General features: G+C 41.8%; 1 protein-coding gene across 1 annotated transcript in view; it reads left to right on the forward strand.

Moving 5' to 3' along the window:
- Window positions 1–22,500, forward strand: part of ppp2r2bb (protein phosphatase 2, regulatory subunit B, beta b) — a gene marked incomplete at its 3' end in the record, with an annotated part of 80,962 nt that extends 58,462 nt beyond the window's left edge. Inside the window, 6 exon segments of the mRNA NM_001030122.3 lie at window positions 3,784–3,896; window positions 12,241–12,418; window positions 15,250–15,414; window positions 18,481–18,650; window positions 20,413–20,504; window positions 21,006–22,500. Coding sequence (NP_001025293.2) covers window positions 3,784–3,896; window positions 12,241–12,418; window positions 15,250–15,414; window positions 18,481–18,650; window positions 20,413–20,504; window positions 21,006–21,285 — 998 coding nt within the window.

Raw genomic sequence — 22,500 nt, forward strand, 5'->3', positions numbered from 1 at the left:
ACTTGTTGCTAGGAAACGCACACACACACACACACACAGACAGAGAGACAATGCGCGCATTACAGCACACTCCTCAACCTCCTCAGCGATTCATCAACATGCCTGGTTGCGTTCATCAAATGTCCTTAAACTAAAGTATTGCTGTATTGTACAAGCAAGGATTCTGACACAGCAACGTGAAGCAGACGCTTTACAAAAGTGCGTGTACGAGGGAAATACATCAAACTTAATGACACATTTGAGAGCGCAGAGAATCAAAAGGCAGAGGAATGCACTGTCTTTGACAGCTTGCAACATCATCTGGCACTATCACTGAGTACTTTTACATGGACACCAATACTCTGATTTTATGATTAAGATAATACTCTGATTAAGAGTCTACCATTTAAGCCAGGGGTGTCCAAACTCGGTCCTGGAGGGCCGACGTCCTGCAGATTTTAGCTCCAACTTTCTTCAACACACCTGCAAGAATTTTTCTTGAATGGCTGGTAAGAGCTTGATTAGCTAGCCCAGGTGTGTCTGATTGGGGTTGGAACTAAACTTTGCAGGACACCGGCCCTCCAGGACCGAGTCTGGACATGCCTGATGTAAGCAGTGATTTTTGATTACCTTAAAGGACCACCGAGTCACTTTCCATTCGGCATGTGGTATCAAATTCCATTAAACACTCTTCCAGCAGTCATCACTTGATATTTTCATCCAGTAATTGTCACGGGGGCATAAACAATATGTTGCTAAATGAAAGTGAACTGCTAAAATAAAATTAAAGTCTAAAAATTTTAAATGAAACACACGAAATTGCATGAAACTCTGGAGGAAGTGCTGGATAGCCTGCATGCGACTTTAATTGTTTTATACGAAAACTTTCCTTCTAAAAGCGCTACTTTGGTCTTATCCATATTTCGTTGCACGTTAAACGCACAACAGGAAATTTAAAAAAATGCAACTGCGGTATTTTTTTTTTTAAACAAGGTAAATATTTCTAATTAATCGTGTGCGTTAATGCGCTAATTTTGACAGCCCTAATAAAAACTCATCTTTTTTCTGGTCATCTCTAGGATAACAGCATTTTTAGACAACGACAATATAACGTTTTGACTTCAAACTCCAAAGTGAATAACTATGAAAATGCAGTTTTTGTGTCGCAGTGTAAAGTGGAGGCTTTCGTAAAGGATTATACATTGTTAGTCATGTGACCAATTTAGCTGAAATGGACGACCACATTTTACAGCAGTTGTTTTGGACGCTCTCTTTTTGGCAAGCATTGTTCATTTCAGTTTGTACATGCTTGCTTTTCTTCAAAGGAGTGTTTTCTTCACATGCAGTGTTTACCCAGAGCTGTTGTTTTGGCATGTCTCCCAGTCTATTTTCTCGCTTGTTCCTGTGTTAATCCTGTGTGAGTCACAGCAACAATTCCATCTCACTCTCAATACATTAAAAAAAAAAGCTTTTTCTTGACATTTGCAACATTTCAAAGAGCCAGAAAGTATGCAGTATGATTTAGCATTGTCTCAAATTTAACATGGCTATTACTAAACAGAAATTCAAACTGTTTTCCACGTGACATTTAACGGTAGCCAAATTAGTGAAATAAATGACCAAACTACTGAATAGTACCTATAATGAGTACAATCACGTTCACCTTCAGTTATCAGAACCTACTGGACCTTCAAACAAAATCAATTCTATAGTCAGATGAAACTAAAACGAACAACCTGAAGATTCTGTATGGAAGAAATGCTCAGTAATCTCTTTCAAGAGTTTACACTTAACTGATGATTGATTATAAGCAAGTTTGGCATGCTGTCCCGGGAGAGAGCCCTGAGCTCGAAGGTTCTTGAGCCCTGGGCTCCCTCCCGTTTGGAGGAAGAGAGGGGAGCCTTGAGCTCAGGTAGATCTCGACAACTCCCCCTTGATAAGAGCTGATGACTAAAAATTGAATGCTATCAAAAGATATGCTGCATTATGAGATTACCTGTATTGCAAAATTTAGATTTATCAATTTACTTGTGCATGTTTTTGGAATGTGGGAGGAAACCGGAGGACCCGGGAAAACCCACGCAAGCACGGGAAGAACATGCAAACTACACACAGAAACAACCACCGGCCTGTTAAAGGATTAGAACCGGTGACGTTCTTGCTGTGAGGCGACAGTGCTAGTCACTGGGCCACCATGCTGCCCTATGGAGGGAAAGGTGAAAAGGTAGAGGTGGAAGGGGGGATTCTTCAAATAGAAGATGACTGTAGTGAAAAACCCTGGCTCTTTATAGTGGTTTAAGAATGGCCTGATTGGTGGATCATGCATGTTAATTCAGAACCGCCCGTGTTCAATCATAATCACGTGCTCCTCTCGAAATTAGTTTATGAATAAACTTCACTTAAGGTTTCCTCTAGCCCAGGAGTGGCCAATCCTGTTCCTGGAGATCTACCTTTCTGCAGGTTTCAGTTGCAACCCATATCAAACACACCTGCCTGTAATTATCACGTGGTGTTCAGGTCCTAATTAATTGGTTCAGGTGTGTTTGATATGGGTAGCAACTGAAATCTGCAGGAAGCCCTGCTGAAAAATCCAGCTTAAACCAGCCTAGGCTGATTGGCTGGTTTTAGCTGGTCAACCAGGCTGGTTTTAGAGGGGTTTTGGCCACTTCCAGGCTGGTTTCCAGCCATTTTCAGCCTGGTCTTAGCTGGTTAGGCTGGGAGATGACCAGCTAAAACCAGCTTGACCAGCCTAGCAGGCTGGGAGCTCAGCCAAAACCAGCTATGTCTAGCTTAAACCAGGCTGGTCAAGCTGGTTTTAGCTGGATTTAGCTGGTCATTTTCCAGCCTGACCAGCTAAGACCAGGCTGGAAATGGCTGGAAACCAGCCTGGTAGTGGCCAAAACCCCTCTCGACCAGCTAAAACCAGCCAACCAGCCTAGGCTGGTTTAAGCTGGATTTTTTAGCAGGGCGGTGGCTCTCCAGGAGCAGGGTTGGCTACCCCTGCTCTAGCCTCAACGGGCATTGTAGGAAGAGGTAGCAAAAGATAAAGAATCAAAGTTCGCCAACGATTTTGTCCAGTGCTTTTTGAAGCAAAAATGTTTATCCTATAATGAATACTCCATTTATAACTTTTATTTCAGCGATTGGCTAGATTTTTGTGAAATTGTGAGTAGAACAAACCTTACAGATGTGCTAAGTCTTCTTTTTCCATATTTACCAATACCTTTGACCACAGCCTGGGCCCGGACTGGGACAGTATTTTCGATTGGTAGGTGAAGAGTTAGGGTGGGTTGGCGATCGATAAGTGGGGAGGTGAGAGGAGATTCAGCAGGCCAGAGTCGCGGTGGCAGGCCAGATTGACCGTCAGGCCACTTAGTGCTCCTTATGGCCAGACCAACCAAGACCACAATTGTACATTTAAATCTGATCACGGTTTAAAACTATTCTCAGAGTTTGACGATTGAAATGTTTGAGTGTCGGTGTGAGAAGAGGTTTGTGCTGTTTTCTATGTACTGCAACTGTAGGCCAATTAAAGTAGCAAGCTCAACCCCACATTCATCAGTTTTCCAGAGATAATTCTGCTTTCGGACACATTGGAGGATTTCAGCTTACAGGCAAGATCCAATCTGGTTAATTGGGACCTATTGATTTTTCTTGATTCATCGGCCGTCTATTTCGTTGAGCCAGCCAAGTTCAGTCACTCTCTTTGCTGAGCCGTTGGAAAAGGGCCAGTGGATTGTTGAGTTTTTCCTCTTCTTGTAACATTGCTTCCACCTTACACATTGTTACCATCTCTTTTCCCAGATAAAACCGTAAAGCTATGGAAAATAAGCGAGAGAGACAAACGACCAGAGGGCTACAATCTAAAGGATGAAGATGGCAGGATACGGGACCCGTCCACCATCACAGCTCTGAGGGTATGCAGTCTATATTAAAGACTTCTTGTGAGGTTTCTTACCAAAAGGCGAATTGTTTGAGTGTTTACCCTAGCTTCTGAAGGGCTGCTTTTAAGTCAGTTCTGTAGCACTTTAAACAATATACATGTATTTATTGTGTATTTATAGGGGCAATGTTTGTTTTTGGGTTAGTTGTCATGTCATTATGGGACCCCCTTTGAAAATGAGGGTCAATGTGTTATCCTTTCAAGGGCACCTATGGTAAAAAAAAATCTACTTTTCAAGCTGTTTGAACAGACAAGTGTGTAAGTATAGTGTATATTGGGGTCATGCAGTGTGAAAACATCTGTGACACGACTACTTTTAAAATCATGCAGTCTGAACTCGGCATTACGGGAAGATGTCTTGTTTCCGACTCTCTCAATCAAACATAGATTCTGAATGTTTGTGTAGTTGCTGATCCTTTGATTCGGTTTAGTCACATGACCCAAGTGTTTTGAAACGTGTCAGAGCAGTGTTTCGAAACGTCTGCGGTTCGGGATCTCGACACTTTGTCGAAACATAGAGTCAGCCATCCCTACATAAACATACATTCTAGTTTCAATGACACGGTTTAGGATAAAGTGTCTGGACATTGTGCAGTTTCAACCAGAATTATTAATATAGAAGACATTGGCTAGTTAGTTAAAGTGTGGGTAAATTAGGTTGGCTAAAACTGAAATTCCTCTTATCCATGTGTCCTCTTCCATACGCCGTCTCCCCAATCATAAGGAAAAAATGAGTCTTCATATGTTGGCTCTAGTATGTTAAGGGGGAACTAATAAGGTCAAGCTCTGTTGTAATTTGGCAGCCATAGCTTCCCCAGTGGAAGTGGGCACTCCTGGCACAACAAAGGAGGATTATGGGTTAGAGGAAGAGTTTCATATCTCGCCAAATGCAGCTGAGAAGGTAGGGGGTTTGCTGAGGGTTTTTTTTGCAGGCTTGGTCTCATCATGTTTGATGAAACTGTTATTTGAGCTGTGAGATTGGAGAAAGACCTGTTCATCTGTCCATGTGGACCCGATGAAATAACCCCCCCCCATGCACATGTATTCACACCGTGAAAGTGGAACGTGTCCAGGGGTGACCTGCTGCTACAGCTGGGGGCAGCTGATAAATGTCAGATGTTAATGTTGTGTTGATACCTTGGTCTTCTCTCACGGGAATCATTAGATTGAAGCCAGGCAGGATTGCTTTTGTCATTTCTTGCTCTTACAGTGCATTCCAGGCTTTTATTCTCTTGTGGAATCCTTAGTAGACGCCTAAAAGACATTGAGTAATTAATTACAACATTTTAATATTGTGTTTCATGACGTTATATGGCTTGGAAAAAGACCACAAGACCTCCCCTTTCTATTTTGATAATGTCTTGTTTTCCGGCAGGTCGAGTTCTGCACAATGAATCGAAAAAGTATCATTGTCATGATCGCTGTGAAGTGCAATAAATTAAATAAATGTTAAGTCAGGCATTTGTGTGCTGCATGAAATGTCTCCAGATCTGAGCAATCAGATGGGGTTGTTACTATCTTCATCCCCACCTCTCCAGTAAGTGTATTAGGTGAACCTAAAGCTGAAAATAAAAACTAACGCCAGGAGACGAGAGGAAAGTGACAACGGCCAATCAGAATCAGAATTTTCTATTAGTTTTTAATTATTTTTTATTAGTTATTTTGCAACAAATATTGTTATCGCAACCAGGGGCGCTGCTAGTGAGGGGGAAGTTAGGATGATTATAAGGGCTTATGCTTTTGCTTGTTTTTCTCTAGTTATATCGTTTCAGTCGTTTGATATGCAGTGACATGCAGTCAAATATTTCGCCAATCAGTCCTTCAGTCGAACAGATTCGCCACTTTTGGCGCTTATAAACAGTCATAAAGCCCTCGTGCTGCAGGAATGAGGAGGTCTGCTGAAGGCGTGCAGCTGTCGTGCAGTAAGGGGTTTGCGTCTTCAATAAACAATGGCAGTTTGGGTTCACTGAACAGTTAGAATGATTAATAAATCCATATGAAACAGTCCCTTAAAAGTCACGTCTCGCTTTCAGATTCGGGCTTTGGCGTGTTTTGCACTCACACACAAGCATACCGTGCCAAAGCCCAAGTGAACCGTGCTCAGGCCCACCTCTTCCAACCGGGCCAGGACCGGCCATGTGAACCATGCTTGAGCCCGATTCAGCGCACTTACACTTCTCAAACGATCCAGGAAACGGGCCTAGGCACGGTATGGATGGCTTAGTGTGAGTACGCCCTTAAAGTTCTCTAAATGATCCACCTTAAGTTTAATCAAGTGGTCGTCTGTGTCATTAAGTGTTGTTTCAGTGTCCTCAATCTTTGGAGCTTGTAGTGAAAGGGTTGACTGCAGTGTGGATACGACAGAATGAAGCTCGGAAAAGAATTCAGATGGCTATGTTGAGACTTCAGAGTGAATGGTGGTTGAAATTATATCCTTTAAAGAAGCAGGGATTCGCTCGTCCACCACCTTTGCTAGAGCTGCAGCATTATTTATAGCTGCCTGCTCGCCGCCTTGGTATACTTCGTCTTGATTTGGCATTCTTACTTTTAGATATGTTAAAGCATTGCTTAATGTACACTCACCGGCCACTTTATAAGGTTTCACCTGTCGAATTGCTCATTAATGCAAATTTTTAAACAGCCAATCACATGGCAGCAATGGCCAGACTGGTTCCAGCTCATAGAAAGGCAACAGTAACTCAAATAACCACTTATTACAACCGAGGTCTGCAGAAGAGCATCTCTGAACTCACAACACGTCCAACCTTGAGGCAGATGGGCTACAGCAGCAGAAGACCACACAGACTGCCACTCCTGTCAACTAAGAACAGAAAACTGAGGCTACTATTCACACAGGCTCAACAAAACTGGACAACAGAAGATTGGAAACGCGTTGCCTGCTCTGATTTCTGCTGCAACATTCAGATGGAAGGGTTAGAATTTGGCAACATGAAAGCATGGATCCATCCTGCCTTAAATCAACATTTCAGGCTTGTGGTGGTGGTGTAAAGGTGTGGGGGATATTTTCTTAACACGTTTTGGTTCTTAACACCCATTAGTACCAATTGAGCATTGTGTCAACGCCACAGCCTACCTAATCCAACCCCCTTGGTGTACCAGGGTGTACCTAATAAAGTGGCAAGTAAGTGTATAAGTGTAAAACAAAGATAACTAAGATTATTAAAATATATATATGACTCCCACCTGCATCTAGCCTCAACAAGGGATACCGGAAGTCAAATCTAGTATACTATAGTTTTGTATTTATCTTACTAGTTAGCTGTACAGAAGGATTTTCCGTGTTTGAGAATTTCAGTAATTATGATATTGATTTGTCCGGCAGTCATGCACTCAGAAACATGTCAATACTCAGCCCCAGTCATACTCTAATCCTGTCATTGGAGAGTGATGTTATGCACTGGGCTTGGACTGACCCTCACACGTAATGGATGATTTAGGAGGTCGATTTTAAAATTGCATTATGGCGGTGGGAGATGGAGCTTTACTGAAACGTAATAAACTATGCAAAGCCTACACTAGCTGCTGATGCCCTGTGGGCTCTAGCAGCGTTATTGCCAAAAGAACAGATGTCCAGGATGAAGCTTAAATGCCGGAGGATAAGAAAATAAAAGCGACATCGACCATTTGCAGGTGGATTTCATAAACGCTGAACATGTCAACTTCGGCTTTGCAGTATTGTGATTTTCAGAAAAGGACTTTGCTTTTAGCTGAATCATAGGAAATACTTAAAGTTGTGCTGACAAGTTGGAGGAAGCTACTGTTTTCTTTAGCTATTCTTTCATTAGAATCAGATACTCAAGTAGACGTGTAATTACAGTTATGTTTATACCTAATATAGAGATCTAAGTCAGGGTATCACATACTCAGTCAAATCTGGGGCAATTCTAGATGTCTCGTCTGGCATCCATTATTCATTTAGCCTAGCTCCTGATTTATACCTCTCTTTCTCTTGAGAATACAGTAGACTGGTGTCTATGGATATTTTTAGGAGAGAGTTCTTTAGACGGATGTAATGTGTTCAGGGCAGTAGCTCCATCACCTCTTCCTTAACTAACACTGCAGCCCACTGGAGACCAGAGCTAGAAGAGCTCAAATCCTCCTACAAATATATATATATGTGTGTGTGTGCAGGCTTACCCAAAAGCAGGGCATTTATCATTTTGCACATACTGTGCAGAGAGGAGAAGGAGATAAAGGGGGAGGTGAGGGTGAATCCCTCGCTGGGAGTCCACAGGGTACATCTGCCCCTACTGTTATCCAGCGCAACAAGGGGCTAGCGAGGGTTTACTGCCTTCATCTGCGTCTGCACTCCGAACACGAGGGGCTTAACCCAGCAAAATTGTTTCAGCTAGGGGGGAGGGGGCTGTCACTGTCTGTGAAACAGTGCATTTGAGACATCTTTAGAAAGACAGGAATGCTTTGTGTTTGACACAAAGACAAAAGAACATGTTGACTAAAAAAAAAAAATCCTTTCCATGAAACATGGAGATGCAAAACGTAGCCGACATTTCAGTGGTCAAAAGTGAAATGTCATGTATGATTATCTAGGAGTTAAAAGAAAAGGGAAATTATTTTGTTTTTATTAAAAGAACTCCAGACAATGCCAAAAAAAAATTGTTGGAATTGACAGAATTTTCGCCCAGCAAACATTTTTGCTAGCCAAAAATTTGGATTTTTGAGAACAATGATCAAAATGATGAGCCAAAAAAGTGTTCAGCATGGTCATTTCACTCTCCTTCCAGTCACTGTGCGGTGAGAAGTGGCTTTCACAGCAAACACAGAAAGCACAGCGCTATGAAACCTATTCATTTCAATGGCTTGCAGCACAAAGCCGGTTTGTTGCTGCACTGACCAAAGTCCAATAAGGAGCTGATCACACCTTTTTGCTAGAGGTCTGAACCTACACTGGGCTCATGGTTCGGTTCGGTTACCATTATCATGCCATTGATGACCTTTGAGATGTGATGGAATGGAAGATTGGCATGGATTTACAGCCGACAAATCTGCAGCAACTGCGTGATGCTATCATTCTCAATATGGAGCAAAATCTCTGAGGAATATTTCCAGTACCTTGTTGAAGCTATGCCATTAAGGATTAAGGCAGTTCTGAAGGCAAAAGGTCCAAGCCAGTACTAGTAAGGTAAAGTGGCCGGTGTAGTCATAAGTTATAGTTGTTTAGAGTTATGTCATAAATACATTTACTGCAGTTTCATAAGTGTTTTATTTTGTTCGGTGTGATTTTTCAACAAAAAAAAATCATCATCCTTTGCGCGACAATCCATTACTGGATCCTGGCTGCCTCAAGTAATTTCCGCCAATGTTCTCTCTCCCGCGCAACTGCCCACCAATTCCTTATTCCAAAACATTGGCGTCACTGCTAATGCAGTCTCGCCATCTTGGTTTAGGCCTTCCTACTTTTCCTTTGCCTACTGAAGATTTCATAATATAGTCAGTGAACTGTGCAAAATAGATATTATTATTACCAATTTCATTCACACACTCTCCCTCAAACACACACATTCAGTCGTCAGTTACTATTACCTGCTGCGAGTCTGATTGCATCCAACGCAATCCATGATTTATGATTTCTGCGCTAACATAAAATCTTCACTGCTGAAGATATGAATTATTTATAATGTTTTCGTAAAGTGTACCCACATATCCAACCCCCTTCTTATCATTAGTGACTGAATATCCCAGCAGTCAAACTTAATTAATGCTTGATTGAGAGATAATAGCTTCAATCAGTCTCGATTGCTCCCGTCAACTGAATTCAAGACACTATGCTCCAAGGGCTAATTTCATTACTGAAAGCGCAGAGTAGGTAGTAGAGGAAACACCCAAGATAGAGTTTGATTGACAAAGCAACAGATAAGCATGATAATAAAATACATTTAAAGTGAATCAAACCCTTTCATCAAATCTGTCCTAACACTTGAACATCAGCTATATTGCCTTGGCACAATTTTTGGAACCCACAGCAAAATAACTGAGGCCTACTATTACATTTATTTCGAAAATAAATCCGTGAAGGCAGCTGGAATTGCATTTCAAACGCATGCATCAACAATAGGGCATCCCTCACCCCACCCCCATCATCCTCTAACAGAAATCAAAAGCCGGAGTTCCCATGTGTGAGGTGATAATGACCTGCATTGGTAGCGGGTGCCCCCCCCTCCTCCGCCTCCCACTGCTGCTGATGTGAGCTTCTCATCTCGTGTCGAGGAGGACATGTCTGTCATGCTGCTCCCGTCATTAGTGGCAATCATAAAAAAAGCTCATGGGGAGTCAGGCGTAAAGCACTTCCTCCTGTGAAGCACATGAAGAACACCGGCCCTTACATTAGTCATCATTAAAGAGACGGTAGAGCGCTGCTTCCTATTACCACATGCTGGACCACCACACGTTCCCGTCTTGACAGTAGAGCTTTGGGAGGGTTTAAGAGTGGGGCAGTGAGAAATGTTAGGGTAAGGTATCTGTTTTTACCTGGACATACTGTACAACCCCAAATCAGAAACAGTTGGGAGAGTGTTTAAAATGCAAATTAAAAACAAAGAAAGTCGTGATTTCTAAATTAGCTTTGACTTGTATTTCATTGCATTGTAATGTTGCAGTTGCTTTTCACAGCACTAAAAAGACATTTAGGGACTGGAGACACCAAGTGACGAAGATGTATTAGGTGTAATTTTGTCCCATTCTTCCTGCAAGCAAGTCTTAAGTTGGGAAACAGTACCGGATCTTCAATGACAGGTACTTGACTGGACTGCCTGCAATCCCAAACTGTCTCCAATAGAGAATGTGTGGTGCATTTTGCGCTTTAAAATGCACCAGACATTCTCTATTTGAGACAGGTCGGGACTGCAGGCAGGCCAATCAAGTACCAGTATCCTCTGGAGCAAAACTTTGTAATGTGTGCAGAATGTGGTTTTGCATTGTCTTGTTGAAATATGCATGGGTGTCCCGGGAAAAGAAGGCAGCATATTGTGCTCCAAAATCTCGAAGTAATTTTCAGCATTAGTGGTGCCATCACAGAAGTGCAGGTTACCTTTGCTAAGGGCACTCGTGATGGTCCATCCCAGATGCCTCCAAGCCCAAAGAAGTCAAAGACGCTTCTGGACACTGTTAACATAGGGCTTCCTTTTGGCACACTACAGTTTTCACTGGCATTTGTGGATGAAACAACATATTGTGGTTCTTGACTAAGGTTTGCCAAAGTAGTCCTGATCTCATGTTATGATATTGATTATATTTTGTATTTAATTTTATCTAAGCTCTTACATGCTGTATAATACCATTGGGTTGAGGCCATTTTTAAGATTACAAAAGCACTTAAACCCATAAATTGTAGCAGTACTTAGGCCGAATCCCAATTTTATTTTTGTACACCTACCTCTTGGCCTTGAAACAGTGTGAAGGGGAAGAGCTTCAAAATTATTATTATTTTTTAAATTAAACACATTCCAATTTTGCAAAATAAAAGTCGCAACAGTAAAGCATTTACCAATTTGTAATGTTGCCATTCCTTTTCACAACTCTTAAAAGATGTTTAGGGACTGGAGACACCAAGTGAAGAAGTGTTTCAGGTGTAATTGTCTCATTCTATCTGCAAACAAGTCTTAAGTTGGGAAACAGAATCGGGTCTATTTTGTCAGGCACTTGACTGGACTGCCTGCAGTCCTGACCTGTCTCCAATACAGAATGCGTGGTGCATTTTGCACTTCAAAATACACCACACATTCTCTATTAGAGACAAGTCGGGACTGCAGACAGGCCAGTCAAGTACCTGTATGCTCTTCCTCTGCAGCAGGACTTTGTAAAGTGTGCAGAATGTGGTTTTGTATTGTCGTGTTGAAATATGCATGGGCGCCCCTGGAAAAGAAGGCAGCATATTGTGCTCCAAAATCTCCATGTACTTTTTCAGCATTAGTGGTGCATCACAGAAGTGCAAGTTGCCTTTGCTAAGGGCACTCGCGATGGTTCATCCCAGATGCTGAGCCCAGAAAAGTCGATGGCACTTCTGGACACTGTTAACATAGGGCTTTATTCGGCACAGTGCAGATTTAACTGTCATTTGTGGATGTAACAATTATTTTAATTGAGTACAAAACTGTTTTTTGTAACATATGGAGAGACACAGGACAATCATTATTATGTCTAGTGTTATTCTGTGCTTGTTTTTGTGCACTGTATAGACTGCTGTATTCAATGTAAAAGAAAGTGAGTTGGGATACGGACCAGGATATTTACTGCAAAGAGTTGTCTCCCTTTCTAACCATGTGATTTTCTCCTCCCCTCAGGTGCCTGTGTTGAGGCCAATGGACTTGATGGTTGAAGCAACACCTCGCCGCATTTTCGCGAACGCTCACACCTATCACATCAACTCAATCTCCGTCAACAGTGACTACGAAACGTACATGTCCACAGATGACTTGAGGATCAACCTGTGGAACTTGGAGATCACAAACCGAAGCTTTAGTATCCTTTTAATATCAGACAGTTGAGTGTCTTTAATGGTTGCAAACCTGACAAATTTTGGGTCTCGGTTTTATTTAATCATTGTATGAAAGGATTTGGGTGTCGGTGCCAATAGTCTAGTGCAGAGATGTCCAAACTCTGTCATGGAGGGCTGGCGTCTTGTAGAGTTTAGCTCCAACTTGCTTCAACACACCTGCCAGAGAGTTTCTAGTAAATCTAGTAAGAGCTTGATTAGCTGGTTCAGGTGTGTTTGATTAGGGTTGGAGCTAAACTCTTCAGGACGCCGGCCCTCCAGAACCAAGTTTGCACATCCCTGGTCTTGTGGTTCTCATGTGCTGACATATGGCAGCAATGTGCTTTGTGAGTTTGAATCCTGGGTCGTGGACCATTCTAAATCCTATCCCCCTTCTATCTTTAATTTTTTGTTTTCATATTTTAAAAACATGGCATAGGACATGGTTTTTAATACAGTATTTCTTGTGCAGTTTGAGACCCACTTTGTATTATGTCTATCAGGTAGTGAAAATCACTGATTTTAAACAAAACAGATCTTCAACTTGGCAGGTTTATAACAGCATGACTGTTCGCCTGAAGCATCAGGATGGGCTCCATCGATATAACATTGGGAAATCTTCGATAATCTTTCACAAGATTGTCTCAACTGCATCCCTTAACCATAATCCTAAAAATAATGGTAGTCTTTTACCTCTTGTGCCTTACTTTATTTTCCCAGAAGTCACTTTGTAGCCAGACACAATACATATTGACAGCCGTTTGCCTCTAAACTAAGAACAAAGGGGTTTGAGCAAACCCAGCAATCAAACAAACCCAATAAACTACCTGCAGACTGTCTCTGCTGTCACTTAATTCTGATAGATAACACCTCTGTGATGTACATTACGCCCATTACCCTTTATCAAGTGTCCGCCACTAATCCTGACCCCTGCTTCGCCCTCCCGGTGGTAAATAGAGTCCAGCTTACCAAAGCGCACACCCCTATCAATCATTATTGACGAATGTTCTCCAGGACCCTGCAGAGCGGAGATGGCCAGTCTGTTTGGGTGGTTATGAGATCTGCCGAGTGCCTCAAGGCAGAAGATAAAGCATGTCATTTGCCAAAGGTCACAATGCAAATGTTTGATCCTCACAGTATGTCACGATGGATAACCTGCCACTACTCTACTACAACAGATGGATTTGATGCTATATTTTTAGAGCTCTCTTATTGGACACAGCCATATCACCCTGCAGCCCTAGAACGGTTACTCACCGAAGTTAAGCAGGGCTGAGCCTGGTCAGTACCTGGATGTGAGAAAACTAGGTTGCTGTTTGAAGTGAGGCTAGCAGGGGGCGCTCAACCTGTGGTTTGTGTGAGTCCTAATGCCCCAGTAAAGTAAAGGGGACACTACACTGTCAGTAGGTGCCGTGTTTCGCATGAGATGTTAAATTGAGGTCCTGACCCTCTGTGGTCATTAAAAATCCCATGGCACTTCTCGTAAAGAGTAGGTGTTTAATCTTCGTGTTAAAGGACCTATACAATGATGACGGATTTAAATCATTTCAGATTTTGAAAGAGGAATTCTCTCTTCCAGGATTCTCCTTTTTCTTATATTTAAGATAGAGGTCTGCGTTGACAGGATATGGAGTACCTTGGTAATTTAAAGTATCCCCTCAGCCTATGATGGACTGGATAGATTCTAGTTTGGACTCTAGAGGTGAGGTAAATATTATTTATAAATGCCTTATAGTACGATAATATTCAAATATATCAATTGAAGGCTTCTGGGAGAGAGAACTCAATACATTTATTGATTGGGGGACTACAGCCTACAGAGAATCAATCTGTCAGATTCTGGAGTGCATTACAGCTCTAAAGAAAATTATAAATGATATTTGATCTTAAATAAAACCAATGCATTTATAGAGATGGTATGTAATTTCACTCACATGGGAAATGAAGGCCATGTGAATGGTTTGCGAGCACATTAAAGTGCACACAGCATGCCATATCATCTGATAATGTAGGAAATAGTTACAAAAGGCGACTGACTGTGTAAAGCCACATTAAACAAAATGAAAATACGATGTATATGCAGAGTTCAGCAGCTAATCAGCCGGAATCAGCTGAGGTGTCGGCGTCCAGCACGCCCTAGCTGCCACTCAAGTGGCCACGCCCTTAATTATGCAGACTTACTATCATTTATAATAAAGGAAATGGATGAGTTATAAAAAAAAAAAAAAAATCACCCTCCTCACAGTTGTCATGAAGGCTAATATTAGCTATATGAACCAAAATGGTTCTTTGTACCAGGATGTAAACACCCTTTTTTTCTGCTGTAGAGTTGGTCATTTTAACAGTGGGCTTAATAGAAATTTGCTCCATATGGAGCCAGGACTACCGGATTTTCCATGAATTGCAGTTTCAGTTACTTCTGTATTTGCTTCCCGAGGGAGAGCGGGAGGTTGCCGCTTGTATCTGACTAAAGATTATGAGGGCAAATATATTTTTCCAAAATAATGAAGTGCACAGATACATCGTTTAAAGCAAGCACTACTATATACATATAGGAACTAGAGTTCACTTTGATTTAATGCTGACTAACATAAGCCAGTTCTGAAAGATCAGATTCTCATGGGGGGAAATTGCTTGAGAGATTTCCTGAGTTGTGTATTTATCTCTTTGTAAACTGGTTTCATCCAGTCATTTGGGAAATGTAGAAATAATCCACTACATATATAATCAAGCAGAGCTTTTATTAAAGGGATTGGACCGTTCATGGGGGAATGTGTGTGTAATGTAAGATTGTGGATCCTTCATTCCGCTTACTCAGATATTGTGGACATAAAGCCAGCCAACATGGAGGAACTGACTGAGGTGATCACAGCGGCTGAGTTTCACCCTAACCAGTGCAACACGTTTGTCTACAGCAGCAGCAAGGGCTCGATAAGACTGTGCGACATGAGAACCTCCGCACTTTGCGACAACCACTCTAAGCGTGAGTTAACTGCTTCTGTTTGCGCATTACAGCCAATAGATGACAATCAAGAAATTTAATGAAGGTGGGGTCAAGACCAGACCAAAATAGCATCCTTAATCACATACTTATACTGTTTATACTGCAGAATGGCATAGAATAGTGCACAAGTAGTGTGTTCACGAAATGTTACGTATTTATTGAACCAATAAATAGTGTGGAATGTTGAACATTTTGTGTTTAACAGAAGATGAAGAGAATTAGGAAAGGAAAGGGGGGTTAAATGACAGCATTTAAAGGGTCACAAAACACCAAAACACATTTTTTGAGCTGTTGACAGTCGTATATGTGTCCCACACGGCTAAAAACACTATAAGGACATCTATATTTCACTAAAAAGTGTAAATTGGTTGTTTTTGCGTTATTTCAAGCAAATTCGTACTTCCGGTTTGAAACGAATTTTTGAAGCTGCGTCACGGCCATGACATAATAGCGTGTATTCCAGCATGCAGACTGGACGTCTGTGCCAGAGTGTGTCTTATTACGTCTTACAGTGTGATGCATTAATGCACGAGTAAGGCTTGGTTCAAACCAATCAGCGCGCTCTATTGTGCAACTTCATTAATATTCATTACTGTCACAGTGTTTAGACGGCAGAGACGCCACGTTGTGTTGGCAAAACAAGCGTGAAGTGTTGCTTTTATAGTTTCCTGCAGTTAAGTTTCGATTTAATTTTCTCTCTGTGAGAGCTCAGACTCACGTGTGGATTACAGTGTACGAGACGCTCGACAACAATAACTTACGTGTCCAAGGAGGATTATTGTTTACCTGAGAGCTGTTCTCATCTGCAAACGCTGAGATCCGGATTCGCTTGTAGTCTCCTCTAAATAAAGACGCGGCTCTAGTTGCTGGTGATTGTCCTGTCTCTACAGATTTGGTAAGTGAGCGACCAGTGCTCTTTGTTTATTAAGTTCGTATTTTATTCGTATCAAACAAACTATTGCACTGAGTGTAAACAAGTTAGCACTAACAGTTACAACCAAACTATAACCTCGTGTTGGATTTTGTGACTGGAATAACACACGTGGCTTTCTGACGCTACCTACCATGTGCATCTAAGTTTCCGGGAAATGCTGAGTTTTTTTTCTCTCATTCGCCGTGCGGTATCAAACATTGCATGAAAAATACACGCTTAGAGCAATTCCTCGAATCAAATATCACGTTTGTCGGGAGGGACATGAATGAATTCCCTGAATGAAAGAGCCAAACTGCAGTTAAAGTCCAACATTTAATAATCTGGCAAATAATTCGACTACAGATGTCCATGTAAACACATTGTCCGCTGTGGTTGTGTGTTCTGACTCTGAAATTCAGCGCGCCCAAATAGACACTCCCACACCAAGCCTCGTTTCTTCCTCCGACACTCCCCCCTAAACAGAGCTGGACACGCCCACTTTTCTGACTTTTTCCAAAGTAGAGGTGTGAAAACACCCTGCTGAAACGAGGGGGTTTCATGGCCCTTTAAGGTTGGAAAATGTATATTGAATTGTGCTAGTCCCTTATAAAAGATATTTTAAGTTAACTTAATTGTTCTTGTCTTGGGACAACGTCAAGAAATTATGTTGGTGCAATGGATAGTGGATATGATTAGTGGATATGTATTTCCCAACATGCTTTGCGTGGGAAATGTTGACAATAAAAGTAATCCTATGCAAGTTAAGAAAAGCGGCACGGTGGCTCAGTGGTTAGCACTGTCACCTCACAGCAAGAAGGTTGCTGGTTCGAGTCCTGGCTGGGCCAGTTGGCATTTCTGTGTGGGGTTTGCATGTTCTCCTTGTGTACACATGGGTTTGCTCCGGTTTCCCCCACAGTACAAACACATGCGCTACAGGTTTGGGTAAATTGGGTAAAACAAAGTAAAACAAAGTGGCCGTAGTGTATGAATGTGAGTGTGTATGGGTGTTTCCCAGCTGGAAGGGCATCCGCTGTATAAAACATATGCTGGTTCATTCCACAGTGGCGACTAAGCCAAAGAAAAATGAAAGAATGAATGAAGTTAATAAAAATACTTCAGCGGCTCCCTCACTACATGCTGATTTATACTTCTGCGTCAAGCATACGTGTATGCTACAGCGCAGCCTACGCGTGGACGCATAGTCCTCGCCGTGGTCGTAGGCGTCACTGACGCGCACCTCTCAAAGAATTTAAATACACGTCGCAATGACGCGTAGCGCAAGCTCTGTGATTGGTCTGCTTGGTAGCGCTGACGAGTCTGGGCGGGACCGAGAGCCACGCGAGCCAGATTGAGCGATTGTTTACAAGTGTGGAGTCCCGTGAAGGAGCTCTGGATGGAAAGTTTTGTTTTGTGTGTTCCTCATGGTTAAAGTTGTTGCACGTTCGCCGGTTCCTGTCTCAAAATAAGCGAGTTTGAACCACTTGTACATTCAGGAAGCGTTCAGAAAAAACAAAACACCAGCAAAGAAACTCGACACAGAGGAACGTAAACTCCTACTGCTGGCCAGCATTTCGGAAGTGTTATTGCAGACCAACAGATACAGCGTGCTGAAGTATGAATGCACAGCTACTCGCATTGCATGCGCCGTGGGTCATGCCGATCACTTGACACAGAAGAGTAAACCAAGCTTAAGCCGTACTTAGTTTAAAGATTTAGAAAAGTTTCTTGTAAGGTTTTGAGGTTACCACCTTAAAGAAGCGCATTGATTCTACAATATTGTTTGATACTTCCCTCAGTGAACCACAACTGTGCTAATGTAAGTTCTGGGATCAGTCTCATTAACAAAGCAGTTGCAGTTCGAACTGCAATAAATAACAGAAAATCTGGTTGTCCAAATGAAGCGATTGAGTTTTATTGGCTCTACAAGAATAAATTTGTAAGTTAAAAGCAAGTTAAATTCACATAAAATAAAAATGATGACATAACTGGTTTAAAAAGAATGTGTCTCATGGCTTCAATTTGCCTTTCAAGCTGAAATAGCTTAATTCAAATAAAGAAAAGCTTTTCCACAAAACTGAATTAAGTTCATTTGAGTGCCTGTTTGTTTTAATCTTCTGTTAACGTCTCATCAGTGTTTGAGGAACCAGAAGACCCCAGTAATCGTTCCTTCTTCTCGGAGATCATATCCTCCATCTCGGATGTGAAATTCAGCCACAGCGGACGCTACTTGATGACCCGTGACTACCTCACAGTGAAGGTGTGGGACATCAATATGGAGAGCAAGCCTTTGGAAACTTACCAGGTAATAGCTCTGCAGATTGGACTTTGACCAGTGACTGGAGTCAGTGTGGGTTTGGAATGATAGTTTAAAGCAACACTATGAAGTGTTCAATCTTAAATAATTTCAGTGGTAGAACAACCCTCAACTAGATCAATTCTGCTGCTGCTGCTACCAGAGTAGCCTCCTGTTGCTGAGCCTGCATCGCGATCCTCCATCCCACTCCCGTCGCAGCCGCAACCCGCTCACGTAAAATGCACACTTACGCCCCATTTACACTAATACATTTTAGCTTTAAAATGGCATTTTACAATGAAAACGATCCACATTCACACTGGCATTTCTGAAAAGCCCTCCGTCCACATTATACGGCTGAAAACGCGCATCACGTGACAACACACACTGTCATGCATTCTAGCAAATGCACTCAACTGAGCTCCAGGGAGTCAGTGGGTGCTTTAAGCACAAAACCCCCGAGAGCAGTGCACATCGGACAGTTTATCAAGGATGTACCGCTAGATGGCATCTCACTATAGTAGTTAAACATGATATTTAATTAATCTCGTCTCAATGTAACGACTCTTCTGTCTTTTGAACTGATCAGGTAACGTGTCACAGCGTCAGTACACTGCTTCAATCTTTCGCTTTCACGCTTGTACTTGTTCATTTTAGTGAAAACCTCAGATTCTGTTGGTTGGATGCTGTTGGTTGTGCATCTTTTTTACCAACCAAGTTTGTCGACGCCATTATAGCAACACAGATCACTCTGCCTATTCATGCCAGAGTCCTGCTGAAAAAGTGATTGACAGGTGGGGTAACTTGTATGAAGCTATTTATTTTTGATTTGATTATGGGTAAAACAAAGACCATGCGGGTCAGGTAGTTGAAATGGTAGGCTACAAATAATTAATTTATGAATTAATTAATTTTTTATGAATAATTCATCGCCGCCTACAACCATCATCCATCGCATTGTTTCATTAGACATCGTACAACGCCAAATTGGTAGACATCGCCCAACCCTAATACAAACCTCAATGCCAAGGTCATGGCAGAGACAGAAATAAAACTCGAAATAGAATCAGATAAGTACCCTAACAAGAATCAAAATCAAACATGGGAACACTCAGTCATGTCTAAAGAGTCATTCAAGTAAACACGAATTCACAGTCTTCACACAAACTTGCCACCGGTGACCAATAGAAAGGCTTTTGGACAATATGTGTAACACGGGCTACTTTCCTTATATTGCAATGCCCATGGGGAAGCTTATATGCGTAGAATCGCAACAATGGTAGCAGTGATAACACTTGGCAACCTACAGGGGGAGCCACAAAGATAAAACTTACTTCAAGAGTTCACACTTAGCTATTGCTTGATGCCAATTGCAGATTTGGCATGCTGCCCTGGGAGAGAACTCTGAGCTCAGAGATACTTGAGCTCAGGGCTCCCGTCTGGTCATATAGCATGGCAGGGGGTCCACGATCAGGTAGGTTTCAAGAGCTCCCCCTCGTAAAGAAAGGAAAGGGGATGATAGGGTGGATGGGGGGATTCTTCGAAAATGAAGATAAGGGAGGTAAGACAAACTAAGCTATTTATTGGAGGCTTGGAGTCATCTGATTGGTTTATCAATGATTGTTGGTGCAGGACCAGCTGCGATCAATCATAGCATGTGATCCTCTCGAAATTAGTAATTGAAACTTTACAGTGTTGCTTTAAGCTAGATTTATTGTAGAATACTCCACTAAGTATTGCTTACCTGTGTTTTTTGTTCTACCTTCAACAGGTCCATGACTATCTTCGGAGTAAGCTGTGCTCGCTGTACGAGAATGACTGCATCTTCGACAAGTTTGAATGTGTCTGGAATGGAACTGACAGGTACGTCAAAACCATGCGCGTCAAATCCTTCTCCTGGATGTCCACTTTCCGATATTTCAACCTAACCAGGAAACATTCAGGTACTCCTAAAAAGAATAGCTCACCCAAAAATGATAACACCCTTAACTTGTATCAAACTTTGAGTTTCTTTCACCTATTAAACAAGTAAAAAAGATATTGTGAAGAAAGGTGGGACCATTGGCTCTTAGAGTATTTGTTTGTCCTTCTATGGATATTAACACATAAGGGTTTGGAACCACTTGAGGGTAATTAAATTGTGAGCAAAATATTAAATTGTGAGTACATTTTTGGGTGAACTATCCCTTTAAAACCTTGATTAGCTGGTAAGGGAGTCCCGACAGGAAGGTGGCACTCCAGGAGCAGGATTGGACATCCTTGGTCAAAAGCAATCAGTCACACCATGTTTTGCTCATTGATTTTAGACTCTGTGCTGCCGTTTTCAAATACTAAGAACTAATCGATGTATTCCTCTCCCATTAGTGTCCTAATGACAGGCTCCTACAACAATTTCTTTCGCATGTTCGATCGGAACACGAAGCGCGACGTGACTCTGGAGGCCTCGCGGGAGAACAGCAAACCCAGAGCCATCCTCAAACCACGCAAAGTTTGTGTCGGCGGCAAGCGGCGTAAAGACGAAATCAGCGTAGACAGTCTGGACTTCAGCAAGAAGATTCTACACACCGCATGGCATCCCAATGAGAACATCATCGCCGTGGCTGCCACCAACAACCTCTATATATTTCAGGACAAGGTCAACTAGCACGTAGCTCTGACGTCTCCAGTTTAACAGCAACAAAAGGCACTATTTCTCTAGATGGACCAGGAGTGGAAAGGTTGGGACTCACTAACCGTGAGGAACATCTAGATGAGCTTTGCCTTCACAGCAGATTTGACGCTGCACTGAATCTGACGAAAAACTTGAAAATGCACTGCGAACCACGGACAATGGCTGTTGGACTGCTTTTGTTTTTAATTAAAATCTCCCCTTTCTGTAGGTTTACTGGTTACCCACAGCAGTACGAAGAGGATCAGCTTAACTTTGTCACTGACGGCCCTTTCACACGACAGGTCTCTTAATCATTAACTATGTTTCTAAATACGCGAACTAGATCTATGCGCAAAACTGGAATATCGCATAAAACATTTGCGAATTAAGAAGCCGATGTGTCCAAGAAAACAAAACCATCACTTCCTGATAAACTGGCGACAAATATCAAAGCCACTGTGGCCATTTTTTTAATAATAAATTACTTTCGCCTCAAAAAATGAAACGCAATGAACGTGCGGTGGCTTTTGGCACGTGACTTTACTTGATGCGATTGCTGAGATTTATTCTGTGAATGTGTTTCAATCGTAAGTTATGTTAGCATACAAACACACAAATTTGATTTATGCATAAAACATTTGCGAATTAAGCTTTGTTCCCATCCAGTAAGTCAAAAACAACAAAATCGACCTTTGTCTTTCGTTTCCATACAAATACGCAAATTAGATTTATATGCATAACTTGAATACGGCAGAAGACATTTGCAACTTCAGCTCTGTTTCCATCCAGTGAGTTATAAAAATATATATATCGTCACTCGCTGATAAACTGACGGCAAACACTAAAAAGTAAAATGGAATTTGGATTTTTTTTTCTTATATAATAAATTAAATACGCCTCAGAAGATGAAACACAATGAACATGCGGTGGCTTTTGGCACATGACTTTTTAGGATGTGACTGCTGAGATTTATTCAGTAAATGTGTTTCAATCATGAGCCGTTTTAATAGAAACCCGCAAAATATATTTATGCGCAAAACTCAAATATCGCATAAAACATATGTGACTTAATCTCAGTTACCATACGAGTTATAGAGGGGAGAAAAAAATAAAAAAGATTCGGCACTAGCTGATAAACTGACGCCAAATATCAAAAAGAAGAATTTTATTTGCTGTGGTAGAAGCCAATGTTGGCTTATTTTTTCTTAT

This window comes from Danio rerio, chromosome 21 (genome assembly GCF_049306965.1).
Source record: "Danio rerio strain Tuebingen ecotype United States chromosome 21, GRCz12tu, whole genome shotgun sequence".
Classification (NCBI taxonomy): Eukaryota; Metazoa; Chordata; class Actinopteri; order Cypriniformes; family Danionidae; genus Danio; species Danio rerio.